This window comes from Barbatula barbatula (genome assembly GCF_947034865.1).
Source record: "Barbatula barbatula genome assembly, chromosome: 24".
NCBI lineage: Eukaryota > Metazoa > Chordata > Actinopteri > Cypriniformes > Nemacheilidae > Barbatula > Barbatula barbatula.
The window spans coordinates 6,135,506-6,150,650 of NC_136787.1; the positions used below are offsets into that span (position 1 = coordinate 6,135,506).

A 15,145-nucleotide genomic window follows, 5' to 3' on the forward strand; every position below is an offset into this window, starting at 1 on the left:
TAGTTCAAAAGGACGCGCTGTGTCTTAAACCCCCATCACAAATCAAGTGTATATTACATGCACGACTGGATCCACTTGGGCAGATCAACATCTGAAGCCCCCTTTGAAATGCTGTGGCCAAAACAAAGTAATGACAAGGTTCCCTTTATGTCTACTTAAGGTTGAAAGAGAACCTGTGGCATTTCTTGTGATATATACAGAGAAGCCCTTCACAAGGGCACACATGCATGCACCTCTTTATCAGTGAGTTGGACAAGGGCATCCGATTGCCCATCGACGCCGAGGTCAAGATGGACTAAAGGTCAAGTGAACAAACAAAAGAGGCCTGACTGCAGCGTACCCCAGCACCCGGCTACTTTCCTCAGGTCCACACCCACCTGCTCAACGGATCCTTTGAGCGACCGAAACTATAGGACATCTATGTCTTGAAACTGGTCTTATCTGTCACTTGAGAGGAAATTAATTCCAGGTGGTGATGATAATTCACTGTCAATGAAGTCTGATCTATCTGTCTGATATTGGCTGGCCACCTCCTGAGCCAACAGCCAATTCCATTGACATACTGGATGGACAGCGTGACTGTCTTGGATGTGAAGGAAGAGAAGAGGATGAGTAGAGGGAGGGACGGCTGTGAAATGAGGACTGAAGTGAGCTGAAAGCCTCTCTTCATCTCTGTGATCTCGCCGATCTTCCCTAAAGGGACGGGAGCGCAAAGACTTCTTACCAACAGCGCAACAAAAATCGTCTCCCTTTGATCTCTGCTCAGGTAATAGAAACACATCTCATTAATTCCCTTCTATTGCATTAATTCTTCAATAATAAATACATCTAAAGTACATACTTTACAACAAACACAAACTTTAGATATAATGAGTCTAGTGCACTTAAAAGGTTGGAGTAAACCATTATTAGCCACTTTGACTACTGCTTTTCTTATTAAACCACCATTCTGTCTGTTTAACCATACCTCAAAATAGTACAAGAAGTACGTATGTAACAGGTATAAATCAAGCTTTATAACATCCAACTTTTGCACAGATTGTCTGTATATAACTTAAGATTTTTGCTAACCTCAGCATCTTCATTTGCGTGATAAGCAAAGCAGAACAAACACCATTAGGCTAAATTGTATACACAATACGATAGAAGATTAATCCAGGCTCGGAGGGACTTCTAGTTCAGACACATCCATCAAAGGGGACGAGGCGAAATCAGCACAGAGGCAGTTTAGGGGAGGCATACAAAACACGGCACTCCAAATCCGCGTGGCGTTCATTAGGAGAGAAAACAGCCCTGTGTAATTAGGTTATCCTCACACTCAGTAACAGGCAGATTTACTCGTGAACTTTTCTCTTTAACAGCTGCTAAGCCTTGGCAGCCCTAGGGAAGAGACAGTGTCTCCACAGAGGGATTGGAGAGGATAGAAAGAAAACCACAAGAAAGAGAAAAGAAAGAGGAGAGGAAGGGGAGGAGGGTCATACCCTTGAATATTTGAATATCAAAATATTATGTTTTCTGTAATCACTGGGGAAAAGATGGGGTGAAGCTACGTAACCAATTCAGCCATCATCTTTGACAGCCCATCAAAGCAGACAACCACACTAGAATAAAATATGTTGAAATGGTAGTGAGGTATAGCTTTTAGACCCTGGTATGAATATGGTTCCTGACCCCTGGGGTTAAAACTAGCATGAGCATTAATAAAAGTAGGACTACAGATGAAGGGAAGCCCAAGCCTCCATCCAGCAGAGAATGGGGGATTAAGACAGACTGAAACAATCAGAGTATAACTGTGAGAGGCAGATGGAGCATTTGCGTTTGACGCCATTCCCAACAAACAGGCAGCACCCTAAACCAATTAAAATGAAGACTGCACCATCTTCACTGGTAATGGGGCTGATGAATTGGCAACAAAAGCAATAGAACATCAGACTCTGTAGGGATACATTTGAGATCAATGGATTAACTGCACACATTGTATCTCTGGGTCCAAATTGGATCTCAGGACTCAAACCCTCAGTCAAAGGCGAGACATCATTTAGATAAGATATGAGTTTTGCTGAGCGAGTGTTGGAGATTGTGAATAAGTGCAAAACTATCGAGCTACATCGAAATCTCCATTGGAAAATTCCGTAGACTCCAACGCTAATCAAGCAAACCAACTATAATGGTTTTCAGGATAACTAAAATTAAATATTTAAATTAAACTTTGTTGTGACCCTTTAATAGCTGAAATGAATAGCTCTTCTGTAAAGTATTTAGCCCCAAGGTACAGTCCAGGTCAGGATGGTTGGCAGCTCTGTAAGCACAGAAAACATCTCCGCTGTCTGAATCTGCATGTGCGTATCAAGCCAGAAAGTCCATTATTAATCTGCAGCTGAGACACCATCATTCCTCCAACTGCCTCTCTGAGCTCAGGTGGCCAACGGGACAAACACATACATCATTACTGACAGGCTATGGACGTGTTTGGCCCCTACAAGGATATTGTATGTAGTTCCATTTTGCTCATAGTATATTGACAATTGACATGTAAGTGTGTGCTGTATATATTCATATGGATATACAATTTTCTCTGAAAGATAGGCAAGGGCTGGACTAGCATCGCTTGCCTGAATGAAGCTCAGAACAGTTAACATGACAGCCTCCCCCCCCATGTTGGACTGTCATGAATATTTTATAAATATTATATAAAATATAACATGTCTAAACAGCAAAAGGCTTAAGGTAGGGTTAGGTTTGCTAAAATTGGGTTGCATTTCAACATAAAATATAATATGCTACATCAATTTATATCATGTGCTGGGCTACCCTGGGAAGAAGAAAAGTACAAAACATAATTTAATCAGCTTAAAATACTTGCTTTGCTACATACTTTTAGCACACTTTAAAGAACCAGCTAAAACTGATGGCAAGTTTGTAAAAAGTAGATGAAACCGTGTGGTCCACCATTCTGTGGTGCTTAGTGTACCACCCAAAACCAATAGAGCCTAAATTACATTTCTGTTTTACATAACAAGTTGTCTGAAATATTGCACAAATTAGACAACACCCATTCCCCTTCTCTAGCTTTTCCACTAAAATACTGTGTCGTACTTTGTATCAGGCCAAAACAGTATAATGCAATTTTTGTTGTTGTTGTTGTGTCCTGAGCCTTTCATGAAACACGATCTCTTCACTTTCAGATATAAAAAGCATGACCTCCAAAACTACTTTAATGCAGTCTCGTGTTTCCTGTGCCCCATTACAATCCACTACATAACCACAGGGTGACAACAGAGCCCTGCCAACCCGTTCATCCAACTGTGCATCATCAGCAGTTGTATTACAGCTGAGCAAAAGTGAGCTCAGCCCATCCGGTGCACACACACCCGTGCGCACACACATGCTGGCTGCAGTGATATCATTGCCCAGACCGGTGGAATGACACAGTTGTTGGGGCTGCACAACTGCACCAGGCTAACACACAACCATGCGGGGCACCCATGGGTGGAATCACAAGAATTATTATGTGTGCTTGCAAGCAACATAAACGTGGACAATCTGATGTACACATACAAAATCTGACATCCACTTCCCCTGCAAGAACTCTTGATGGCACATTCAGAGATGATGTAATCCATATCCACACCTATTCTCACGCATCACACAATGTATGTAAGCACAGACTCTTTAGCTGCATGCACACACACATGCATGCACGCATATATGGGGGGGGTTGCTCCCCTCTCACCTGCACCTGCATGAAGGAGCCCCTGTAGAAACAGCAGGCAGCGGCTGACAGGGCACTCCACAGACTGCATCTTTCCGTCATGGCTCCTGTACTCCTCTCTTCAGCTCTTCCACCACTGGAGTCCACTAGAAGTCCCGGGTCATGCCCCTATCTCCTCGCGTACGCCCGTGCACAAGCCACCCCCGCGAGTGATCAGTGCTATCGTTGTTCCACGAAAGTCAGTGTCATCCCAGATCCACACCGGCTGCCTCTCTCTCCTTCTCAATGTCTGGATCTCGCTCTCTCGCTCACTGACTCTAAATGTATCCCTCCCGCTCAGTTCCACAGCCTCTTACTCTCACTCTAGAGCTTGCTATGCTTCACAGCGTTGGCAGGGATTACCTCATCGCTCTTGGATGAAAGCAGTGGGTGGGGGGAGGGATTCGGAGGGGGAGAGGGAGGGATGTAGAAGGAGAGAGATGCTTGCAGGCACAGAGACCCCACCCACCCCCTCCTCTGGGGTTCCAAACAATGCTGGGGGGAAAGAGAGAGTGAGACCAAGAGAAAAAGAGAGGTATGTGGCACATGCATTCAGCTCCTGCTCAAAGGAATTTCTCTTTTATTTCGGTTTGAAAGAGCGCTAAAGAAAAGTAGGAGTAGGGGGGCTTTTAGTGAGAAGGAGTCTTTACACACTCTCACTCCCAAGTCACACATGCAATAAAACAATTAAATCCAGACACACGCACGTCTGTTTATGCGTGAGGTTTTTGCCCAAGAGTGAGTGCTATATGCATGGGCATGCGAAAGCTATTCAGTGTTTAAGTTGCTTTTAAAATGAAATGGTTGTCAAGGAACGTTGCAAAGTGATCATTTTTAACGTTGCATATAATCACACTGTCTTTGAATATTCTATCACACACGCTACCCAGACATCCCACACTTAAATACGCACACCCGCTCCAGATAAAATGAGTCTAGCACAGCAGTCTAGGGTGGGGCGTTTCCTCCCTGGGGACCATTGTGACATCACAATGGACGCCTCGCTATGGCAACCAACTCAAAGCTTTAAACGCAGAAAGAAAAATAATATAATTCTGTCTAGACGGTATTTAACAATGACATTTTCTGTGATCATTAATTTGCACGATATTGTTACGGTTGGAAATTTGACAAACCTTGAATACGATAACATATTAGCATAATTTCTTACGTTTAGCAATCAAATGTTTGTTTTGTTTCCTAAATCCTCAAGATTTTATTAGTTTGTAATCATTTTTAATGACGTAACCCAATACTGTGATAATAATGTACACTGTGATAAAAAGCGAATCAATTATCATTATATGAAAATATGACATTGTAGAAAACCTGTTTGATAACAGATCTTGTACACGTATTTTTGAAAAACGTGTCAAATTACCAAATATATATTTTATGGAATTTTCTGGCACCCCAGCTGCAAGAAAATTTCATTTATTTTACGGTGTACCTCACATGCTTAATTCTGTAATTGTTTATAAATATTTATACATTTTAATTCAAATTATACGTCTAGAGGTGTTATGCCAGATTTTGATTTTTAAAAGCAACAAACTTCAAGACACTAAGTTTAAATATCAAGAAGCTCAAAAAGGACACCTCTTTCAGAGAGCAAAATCATTCGAGAATAACCAAAAATAATATTTACATATGACTTCAAAAGACTTGAAATATGTTTTGACCATTTTGGTTTTTCATAACCCATGGTCACTGTTTGCTTCCAATGTATAGGACAGCAGTTTAGAAGTACATGTGAGGACAAGCAAATCAGTGAATAAAATATTCCTTTAAATGCTTGATTTAAGACAGATCGGCATGTTTGTATGTGCAAACATGATTGTGCATTTAACATTACATATGTCATCTACGAAAGCCGCACACAAGAAAAACAAAGCTGTCTGAAACCCCTTGCGTAAAGAATCACACAGACGCTATTGTGGATGTGTAGATAATCCTGTAAGAACACATTCATTTCATGTTCATGGGAGACAATGGGAGGATGAATGTCAAGTTGAAGCTCTTAAAGAGGAGAACGATAGCGCATGGTGTAATTCGTTGCATGGTTTAACGTCACGTGTTGTAGTAAGCATGTGTCTCCCAGGGAATGATAAAAGCAAATTGTGTTATTACCCCACGTACTGTATGAGGACACACACTTGCCATGCATGTGGTGATACGCATCTGCAAACGTTGCATATTAAATGCATCTTATTTATCCCTAATAACGAAAACTGAGTTATGGTCTACACCATATTCCAAAAGAGGTTTTACATGAGCCAAATTCAGATGAAGGATAAGCATATGCAGGTTGTTTTGTTAGAATTTCTACAGAGTAGAAGCTCCTTCTGGTCATGGTAGCAAGGTTAATGTGTTTAAACTACATCTGATCATAGTGCTTATCAGAACATTATCTGAATATTCAATTGTTCGCAAGCACAATAATTTATCTCGTATTAGATTTTTCCTGTGGTTACTTTATCATCATGCTTTTCCGTGTGTCTATGTTTATCATGGGTTTTTCTTCACAACCCCTCCTTACATCTTCATTCAAATACACACACTCTCTCTCTCAGTTAAATATTAATTACACAGTAAGTGTCCTGCAGGCAGGGTGCAGTAATACAATGGAGATGAGCGGACACTCTGTGAGTGCACCGATAATGAGCCGGTGGTGGGGGTCCATCTTTACCCCATCCGCCAACAGGGCCCAAACGCCTACAGTGCCCCCTTTCTATTAACAGATCTCTGCCCCTGTGGAATTCTGGGTATCGTCGTTGGCGTGTGGTATGGAGCCCAAGTTGGGACTGTTTTTGCTTATCAAGCAGTTTGGTCTTCCGCTTTGATCTGTTGAAGTAATACAAGACCGTGATAGGCATGTAAGCAAGTGAAGCCAATTCGATTTACAAGCCTAATCGATGTAAAGCTGTGTAGGGATTTTAAGAAAGAACTAATACTTCTACTGGTACTTTAAGGAAGAGAAAATAAATGCAGATCACCAGTGTTTGTCAAGGCCAAAAAGCTATTTTTAATTTCAGGGGTTGCTTCAAAATTGTAGTATATTGACACTTTAAGCTACAGGACACACGAGAATCTGCAGGAAAGTTCTCATTGGCTTATCTTTTATTACAAAAAAGGAGAAACACTTGAAATATAAAAAATATCTCTTATGTGTGTTTGTTTTCACTGTGGGTTGCAGTAACACAAGCTCAGAGAGGATGCTACTAATTGGTGTTGGTATCCTACTGGCTAGCGGAAAGGTTAGGAGTTCAATTCCAATGCGCTCGAAAAGGTGCGAGATCCAGAAACTGCCAAGATAATGAGATCCAAACCCAGAAGCAAATAAACACCAGGTATGAACAGCTGAGTGGCAAAATAAAAAACCTCATCCTACACCTCATCGTGTTCTGGCTTCGGGGAACAATCTGTTCTAGAGAGAAGACTCGCGGTTCCTTGTTTTCCATTGAAAGCGCTGTTTTTGCAATTTCAGTGAACATTCTGTGCAGAGCCTCATTTTAACTCGGATGCCATTAAAGTTTCAGATGCAAGGTGGAGAGGAAAGGATGGCAACCAGAAGGCGGGAGGAGTGGTGACACGGTGGGGAGGGGCATGAAGCATCTCCGACAACTGAAACATGATTTGTTGATTGAAATGCCAGTTTGCCACAAAATTAAAATATTTTCCACCATTATTTACTCAATGTCAAGCTTCAGGACATAGGTACACCACCACGTGCCACCTTCTTGACACCCGAAGTGTTTGGCAGGAATTAGTTGACAAATGATCAAAAGGAGAAGGTGTCCAATAACTATAAGATCTGAACAGTAAGTATTATACAATTGAAAGTAAAAGCTCTACACAAAATACACATTTTACTGTTAATCTGATCGCTTGTTGATAGAGTCAATTGTGTGTACACAAAAATGGAACTGAAACAAAGTTTTGTCATGCTTTCTCATTTTTCAAGTCCCGGTACAGAATATTGCACATTTGTGGTGTTTTTGGTGGCTTGAGGGTCATGTATGTCTGACCACACCTCATCGTTTCTCTTACAGATATTTAAAAAAGCGAAAGCTCCATCTAGTGTTAGCCAAAAGTAACACATACACTGTAAAATGGAAAAACGATTATCTTAATGACAGGGCAAAGAAGGCCTTGCTGAAGACATTAATTCACTTGCACCAAATCAGCGCTTTCAAGAATGCTTTTAGATAGATGAATACAGGGCATTAACTGATGTTTTCAGCGAATTAAGCAGCAGAATAAACATATACAGCACTTCTTCAGGAGAAAGTCAGATATATCTCTACAAATATATATTCTAGAACACTGGTTCTCAATAGCTTACTTGCAAAGGGCCCTCATGTTGAATAATAATTTAAAGTCTTCTTTATGTCTCTTTATGGGCAGATCTGGTTGAATTATGGACTCTTTGGTCAGACGTGCACCTGGTGGTCCAAGCCCGTAGGCAGGGGGGGTTTGGGTGGTTCGAACGAACCCCCCCTCACTGCCAAAGGTCCAGAATTTAAGTCGGGTTTTTTCATGTGATTATTGTCATCATTGTTTTAATCAATGCTTGTGACCAATTTCTTGGTTGCTGTTTCAAATTAATATGATTATTATTGCAGGACGCGTGTGTGTGTGTGCGCAGACAGAGAGAGTTCTCGCAATACACTTTTCAAAGCAACGTGAAGAAGCATCGCCTCTGAATGATGCGGGGGGAGGGGTTATATATATATGAATGTAGCCCGCCCACAGATTTGGACCGGCCCTCTGAACAATGCCTTATAGTGTGTTCACACCAAACGCAAATGAAGCGTTTAGTTCAAGTGATTTACATGTTAAGTCAATGCAAAGATGCGATGACCTACTTGCGGCCCGATTCACGCGAATGAATTGAAAGATCTGAACGTTGACGAAAATTCGTGCAGCGTTAACCAATCAGGAGCTTGCTCTAGTAGGGCCGTGAGCGAGCGTCTGAATATTGGCTTTCAGGCCCAAATTTCTCTAAGTTACTCACCTAATAATTTGTTAAATTCATAACGTGCCATTGCGATAGAACTGACGCGCGAACCATCTGAAAATTTCAAAGAGACGACAAAATGGCCAAGCGGTTGGGAAAGAGAAAGGTTAATTAATATGCATAAGAAAATGTTTTGAATTTGAGTAGCACTAAACTATTAACTGTTAATAAACTATTATATCATTAGGAGGCATCAAAAATAAATTTCAAATCATAATTAAATCTACACAATAATTCAAGTAGTACCTCCGGCCTGTGTAGTTTTCTGTTACAAACCGACCCAGCCCCCCATTAAAGAGAGGGAGTATTTTGTGGCCCTTGCAGAAAAAAGTTTGGGGACCCCTGGTCTACAATATAATAGCCAAAACATAGCAAAGAGGCATTGACAGAGAGTCAAGAAATGATGATTAGAAGAAGTTCATTAAATCTATTCTGTTGTTAGTGTGGCTTTAAACTTATGAACTGTGTATGGACTGACAAAAGTGTTACATGAGGAAGCAATTTGACAACAATGCAATAAATATTTTAGGTGCATCAAAAAGCGTGCTGGTTAAGATGCCAGCAGACAAGCTAATCCAGCACAAATGAGTGCATAAAAGGTCACCAAAATTAAGTATTTGAACCTCATAATTAATACAAGAGGAGGTCTGCAAAAAGGTCCACTTTTTGAAAAAAAGAACCTCCCCTTTCAACTGGCTGGCTACGGACCTGTGGTCTATCACCTGAAGGTTCTGGAAGTGAATCTGACTCTGAGGAGTCAATCGTCGGTTCCTTATCTCCTCTTACCTGCTCTTTCAAAGGTGCATCCAAAGTTGGTAGAGAAGAAAGATCTCGATTTTGGATGTGAGCATCTTTTGTCTCTCGAGCTGGCTTGCCGCCCATGATGGGCTTATCCAGAACTTCAAGACCCTTTCCAGAGAGCACGCTGAGAAGAGGGGATTCAACCACATGGTCTCGTGTGGGTCTCATGCTCTGCCTCCGGCTCAGGTTGAGTAAATAAAAATGGAACTGAAAGAAAGTTTGGTCATGCTTCCTCCTTTTTCAAATCCTGGTAAGGAATAAGCCAATATTGCACAGTAGTGGTGTTTTTGATGGCTTGAGGGTCATGTTTGGGTCTGACCACACCTAACCGTTTCTCTTACAGATATTTAAAATTTATTCAAAACTATCATATGAAAGCTCCATCTAGTGTTAGCTGTCTAGTGACAGAGCAAATAAGGCCTTGCTGAGGACATAGATTCACTTGCACCAAATCAGCACTTTCAAGAATGCTTTGAATATTGTTGAATACAGTGTGGGCCTTGTAGCCAAAAGGTTTGAGAACCCTTGTCCTAGAATAAAACCCGACTGAGAAATATAGAATTCCACCTGAGAAAAAAGAAAGAGAGAAAGAAAGAAAAAAGAAGGCACACAGCTCACCTCTACATATTCTCCTTGACTGTCTGTGGTGTCCAGTGGCCTGTGAAAAGAGACAGAAAATGTGACCAATGCTTATTAACATAAGTATTTTTGCTCAATTTTTATTCATTTTTTTCAAACTCCACAAGATAAATTAAACTTTAGCTGAATGACTAAAGGAAGTGATTTGTATGTTGCTCCTGCCCACCAACCACATGAAAGACTAAAGCTAAAACCAGAAACAGGAAGTGCAAATAGTTTTATTATGATTCATTAAAAAGGTGATGAGGAGCTCAGCATAAGAAAGATATAACTGAGAGGTGAAAAGCACTTGGACGATGTGAAGATTTGTGAGGGACAATTTCAGCTTTTTACACTGGACTGTGTGACTGGGTTTCATAACTGGAGAGAAACCTTTGGGTTTGTTATTCTCGCAAATGTTATCACTAGCAGTGGTTTATATGGAGACTTCATAAAGCAAAGTAGGCAATATAAGCAACAGTGAAATCTAAACACTAAACTCCTATACTGCATATTGCAGGTTTTTGAACATAAATCAACACTGGCTTTCATTAAACCAAGGTTCAACTATGCAGTGTTGTGAAGACAGAAAAAAAGCTCTGCTAATATTAGTTCATATATTTGGTGAATATTTTAACTGCTTTAAAGGTTGATGTGCAAAATAAAATCTTCCCCACCATCAATGGCTAATATGGCATATAAATAAGAGTAATAGTTTTGCCATAAGATCATATTCTGACATGTTGTCGTTAACACACAAAAAAATGCAGTTTTTTGCTTAACATTAATTTTGCAAACACAGCTACCTTCATATTTCAATAAACATTGAGTGACTGTGATTGAATTTGTTAATGAATAATTATTTGTGGATGGAAAGAATTTGCATTCGCATTTAGTAAAAGGTTGTAACTAGGTCTCTGCTTAAAGATTTACAACTGTATTTACTTATTGTTCTCTTGGATTTATACCGTATACTAATTGTTATGTTTTTAATACACGAGTTAAAATACATGTATGAGAATAAAGGGAACCATATTTCACCATATGTTTTGAAAAGTCAACCCTGTTTACCTTCTTTCAAACAGTACATGTTCTTTGTTTATTTAGTGCACTTTATTCCAAATAAAAACTCCTATCAGTTCCAGCTGTTGATAGTGTAGATAAACTAAAGATAAAATGAAGTCCTGTACTTCTAAAATATTTTGTTTCATCAGAAGAATGGTTTCATCAGAAGTATAGAAGATCTGCCCTCTTTTAAACAGTAAATGCAGCTCATTCTTACCTGTTAGGCTCTTGACTGTTTTCTTTACACCCTGATCCTATATTGGCATCTTTCCTTATTGGTTTCTTTTCTTCTACCTGGTTGTTGATCTTCAGAGGCAAATGAACTGATGGACTCTCAGACTGGAGCTCCACAGTGTCCTTCATGGAGATATCTTTTTTATGTCTCTTTATGGGCAGAACTGGTTGCATTTTCGGCTCTTTGGTCAGACATACACCTGGTGGTCTATCACCTGAAGGTTCTGGAAGTGAATCTGACTGTGAGGAGTCAATCGTCGGTTCCTTATCTCCTCTCACCTGCTCTTTCAAAGGTGCATCCAAAGTTGGTAGAGAAGGAAGATCTCGATTTTGGATGTGAGCATCTTTTGTCTCCGGAGCTGGCTTGCTTTCCATGATGGGCTTTTCCAGAACTTCAAGACCCTTTCCAGAGAGCACGCTGAGAAGAGGGGATTCAACCACATGGTCTTGTGCGGGTGCATTGCTCGGAGTCCGGCTCAGGTTTGTCTTGTCCTTAGACTTGCTCTTCTTCGAACTTTTTTCCTTTTTCGGATGACGTGGCATGGTGCCCATGTGCGTGTACATTTCACTGGAGTTGGCATAGCTGGGGCTCCGCGGATGGAAGCCCATATCGTCCTCCGACACCCCTTTGGTCGCAGGTTCATCCTTTTGGGAATCTGATTTCCGCCGAAGGTTGGTGAGACTACCAAACCACTTGAAGCCTGAGAAAGAAATAAACATGTTGTACTGTTTGTTCTCAAAGTAGTTATCTGTCTAAACTCCTCAACAGCTTCTAAATAACTCATGCCGTTAACTGTGCATCCAATGGGGCCACACAAGGGCGTAAATTCAGTCTGAACACAGGGAGGAATGAGGCGTGAGCAGAATATACTAAATATGCGCTAAATATATACCATGTCATTCCAAGAGTTCTTTTAACATGAGAAGAAAACAAGCAGTCTCTTGAATAAATATAAGCCATGACCTTGTCCGTGGGAAAAAATCACTAGCCCTAAAAAGACCAAGGTAAACTTTTCAGCTTCACATCTGGCTGGTATGTTGGGATATCGAGCAATAATTCTAGAGGAGGACGTTAAGATACTGTGCATTATTTTAAATGTCTCTACAAGGCCTGAATTTTCTAATAAAGAAATAAAAATAGAGAATGAGATGCAGTTCTTAACGTTTTCTGGGTGTGCTGTTTAAAGAATAACAAGGATAAGTCCAACAAAAGCGCATATTAAGGGGAAGTCTTCTAAAATTGGTAAGCAGAAGATACCATTCTTACTTACTGTATGTGTTTTATTTTTACTCGTATCTTCTTTCTCCTTCACAACTGTAGAACGATTCTTCACTATTTAAAAACATGATGTGAGACTTGTTTCATGAACGTACTTTTGGGACATTGTTTTGAAAGCTATTTGTCATAACCCTGTATGCTTATATTTGTCCTAGCTCAAGATTATAATACAATACTGAGATATACTGCACATGGCCTCATTCGCCCGTATATAAACCTCCTGTTTTGATTTGATTTATACTACATTTCTATTTTTAATCATGAGCTTGTTTTTGTCTGGTCGATGTTCAATTCAACCCATATTGATCCATTCTGAAGAACATTCATTTGCATTATGCAACAAATTTCCAAAATGCAACTGACCTCTCTCCATATCATATCATATCACATATCACAACTCTGTGATACTGTGTTTGACTAATGACACTTGAGGTAAGACAATAATCTGTAACAAATTGCAGACGGCCTGGTATTTTCAGATACACTAGACTTCATAGAGGCATTTTAGCCTTTACGGCCATTATAGAAATCAGCAAGGTCAACAATAACATCACTGAGAGCTTTAAATGGGACGAGTGCCTTGAATAGGCCATTTTGATGTTAATAGTCTTGTTTAACCAGGCCATTACACAAAATGGGTGCGATTTATGTTCCTCGTATACAGTACTTATGTTCCCTGTCCTGTACCTGTCTCTGCAGTGTCTTTCTGCTAGGCACATTTAAATAGGGCACATTTTTATAAACTGAATTAAAATAAACATGGGAATAAAAGCTCATTTTGCACTTATTTTCCGTAAAGATATGAACGGACATAAAGGAACATAGATACATCAAAAATCGATAAAAAAAGAAAAAACTCCCGCACGCTATTAAAAAAGTTTTGCAAGTTTGATTATATAGTTTAAAAGTCCTGTCTGCACAAACAAATTTCATAAAATCACACAAAGACCACATATTTTAACAAGTGAATATAGGGACAACTTAATGTCTCTTTTATCTCTTCATCTTCTGTTTAACTGTTTGAGTAGGGGCCAATTTTAAAATGTCAACCCTGATACATGTCCATGATTTGCATATAAACAAAGGATCATTTGAAGTGACACGCCATTAAATTATTGTAGTTTCACAAGCTTGAAAACATGGCTTTTAATGTTGATTTACAATTTGGAACTGTCAACCCTGTTACCGCTCTGAAACAGTGATTACAGTATGTCCCAACATATATCAAATGTATACATTAGCACAGGACAGCATAGTGTGTAAATGGGTAAACCTTATAAAAAAACTTTTATCTGACAGAATGTGTAAATTCTTTACCGTAGACACAAACAATCCGGAAAAGGAGCTACCTGCTTCATCGAATGACCCAAGCGACCAAAAAGTGTGACCACAATAGGAAGCTCATTGATTTACTCGCTGCTATAATGTAATGCGGAATTCCTCATTCAAATATACTTACTCAGTTTACGCTTGATCATGATGTCTGACTCTGTTGGACAATACGTGGATGATCTTTTCTGCTGGGAGCCGCAGGTTGATCTCTGGTGGCTGTGTAAGTGTTAAACATGTGTATGTGTAGACAAGTATGCTTCCGTTGCACAGCACTGATGCCCTGTAAGCAATAACAGTTAAAGAAAGACTTCCTGTGGTTGCTGGGCGGGTGCGTGTTTTTTACTTAACAGCAAGCAGCTCTTTTACCCAATAGCTACCACTAGATGTTGACATGCTAGATTGCTTTTAAGGGTCACTCTGTCAATGGTAACTCAAGTGGATTTATATTCATTGCAAATATTTTAAAAGATAGCTGCATATCAGTGTATGAAATCTGAATAATGTTTTGAAAAAAGGTGTTAGATAACACAGAATAAAAAACTGGCACCATACTGCATAAATTAAAAAGATTTACGCTTGGTTTTGAAGCACCTATAACTATTTAGGGTTGCTTTCAGTGTTAGTCTATATACACTGAGGTCCAATGTCACAGCGCATTACCAGCGGTCAATGACAGCATGCAGTCGAGTTGCACGAACCAACAGCAACAACAACCAATGTTTTTTTACAATGCAGTTAGAATGCTTAATGATACACATTTGCCTAGAAGTGCAGAATGTTTTGCAAATGTGACACCTTATTAAAAGCAAGACATTTTGTTTACAAATGAGCTGCATCTCACTTCCTTTTTGTAATCTGACATTTACGAGTGTTATTTCCTGGAAGCTGAACTGTGTGTGAGGGTGTGCGTGTGTGTTTGTGCATGTGCACGCGTGTGTGTGTCAAGTCAAGTCAAGCTTTATTTATTTAGCGTTTTTTACAATTTTCATTGTTACAAAGCAGCTGTACAAGAAAACATTGACTATAAGTAAAACATAAAAGGTTA

General features: G+C 39.9%; 1 protein-coding gene across 2 annotated transcripts in view; it reads right to left on the reverse strand.

The window, feature by feature from the left end:
• sh2d3ca (SH2 domain containing 3Ca) overlaps positions 1 to 14,384 on the reverse strand; it is a 36,359-nt gene extending 21,975 nt beyond the window's left edge. The window contains exons 1-3 of one of the 2 annotated variants that reach the window (XM_079449453.1): positions 14,228 to 14,384; positions 11,473 to 12,190; positions 10,191 to 10,230 (exon numbers count right to left, since the gene is read on the reverse strand). In XM_079449453.1, the coding sequence (XP_079305579.1) occupies positions 10,191 to 10,230; positions 11,473 to 12,190; positions 14,228 to 14,246 (777 nt within the window). In that variant the 5' untranslated portion in view covers positions 14,247 to 14,384. The remainder of the gene's footprint in view (positions 1 to 10,190; positions 10,231 to 11,472; positions 12,191 to 14,227) is intronic. The other variant, XM_079449452.1, reaches the window with a different exon arrangement.
• Positions 14,385 to 15,145: the final 761 nt, after the last annotated feature.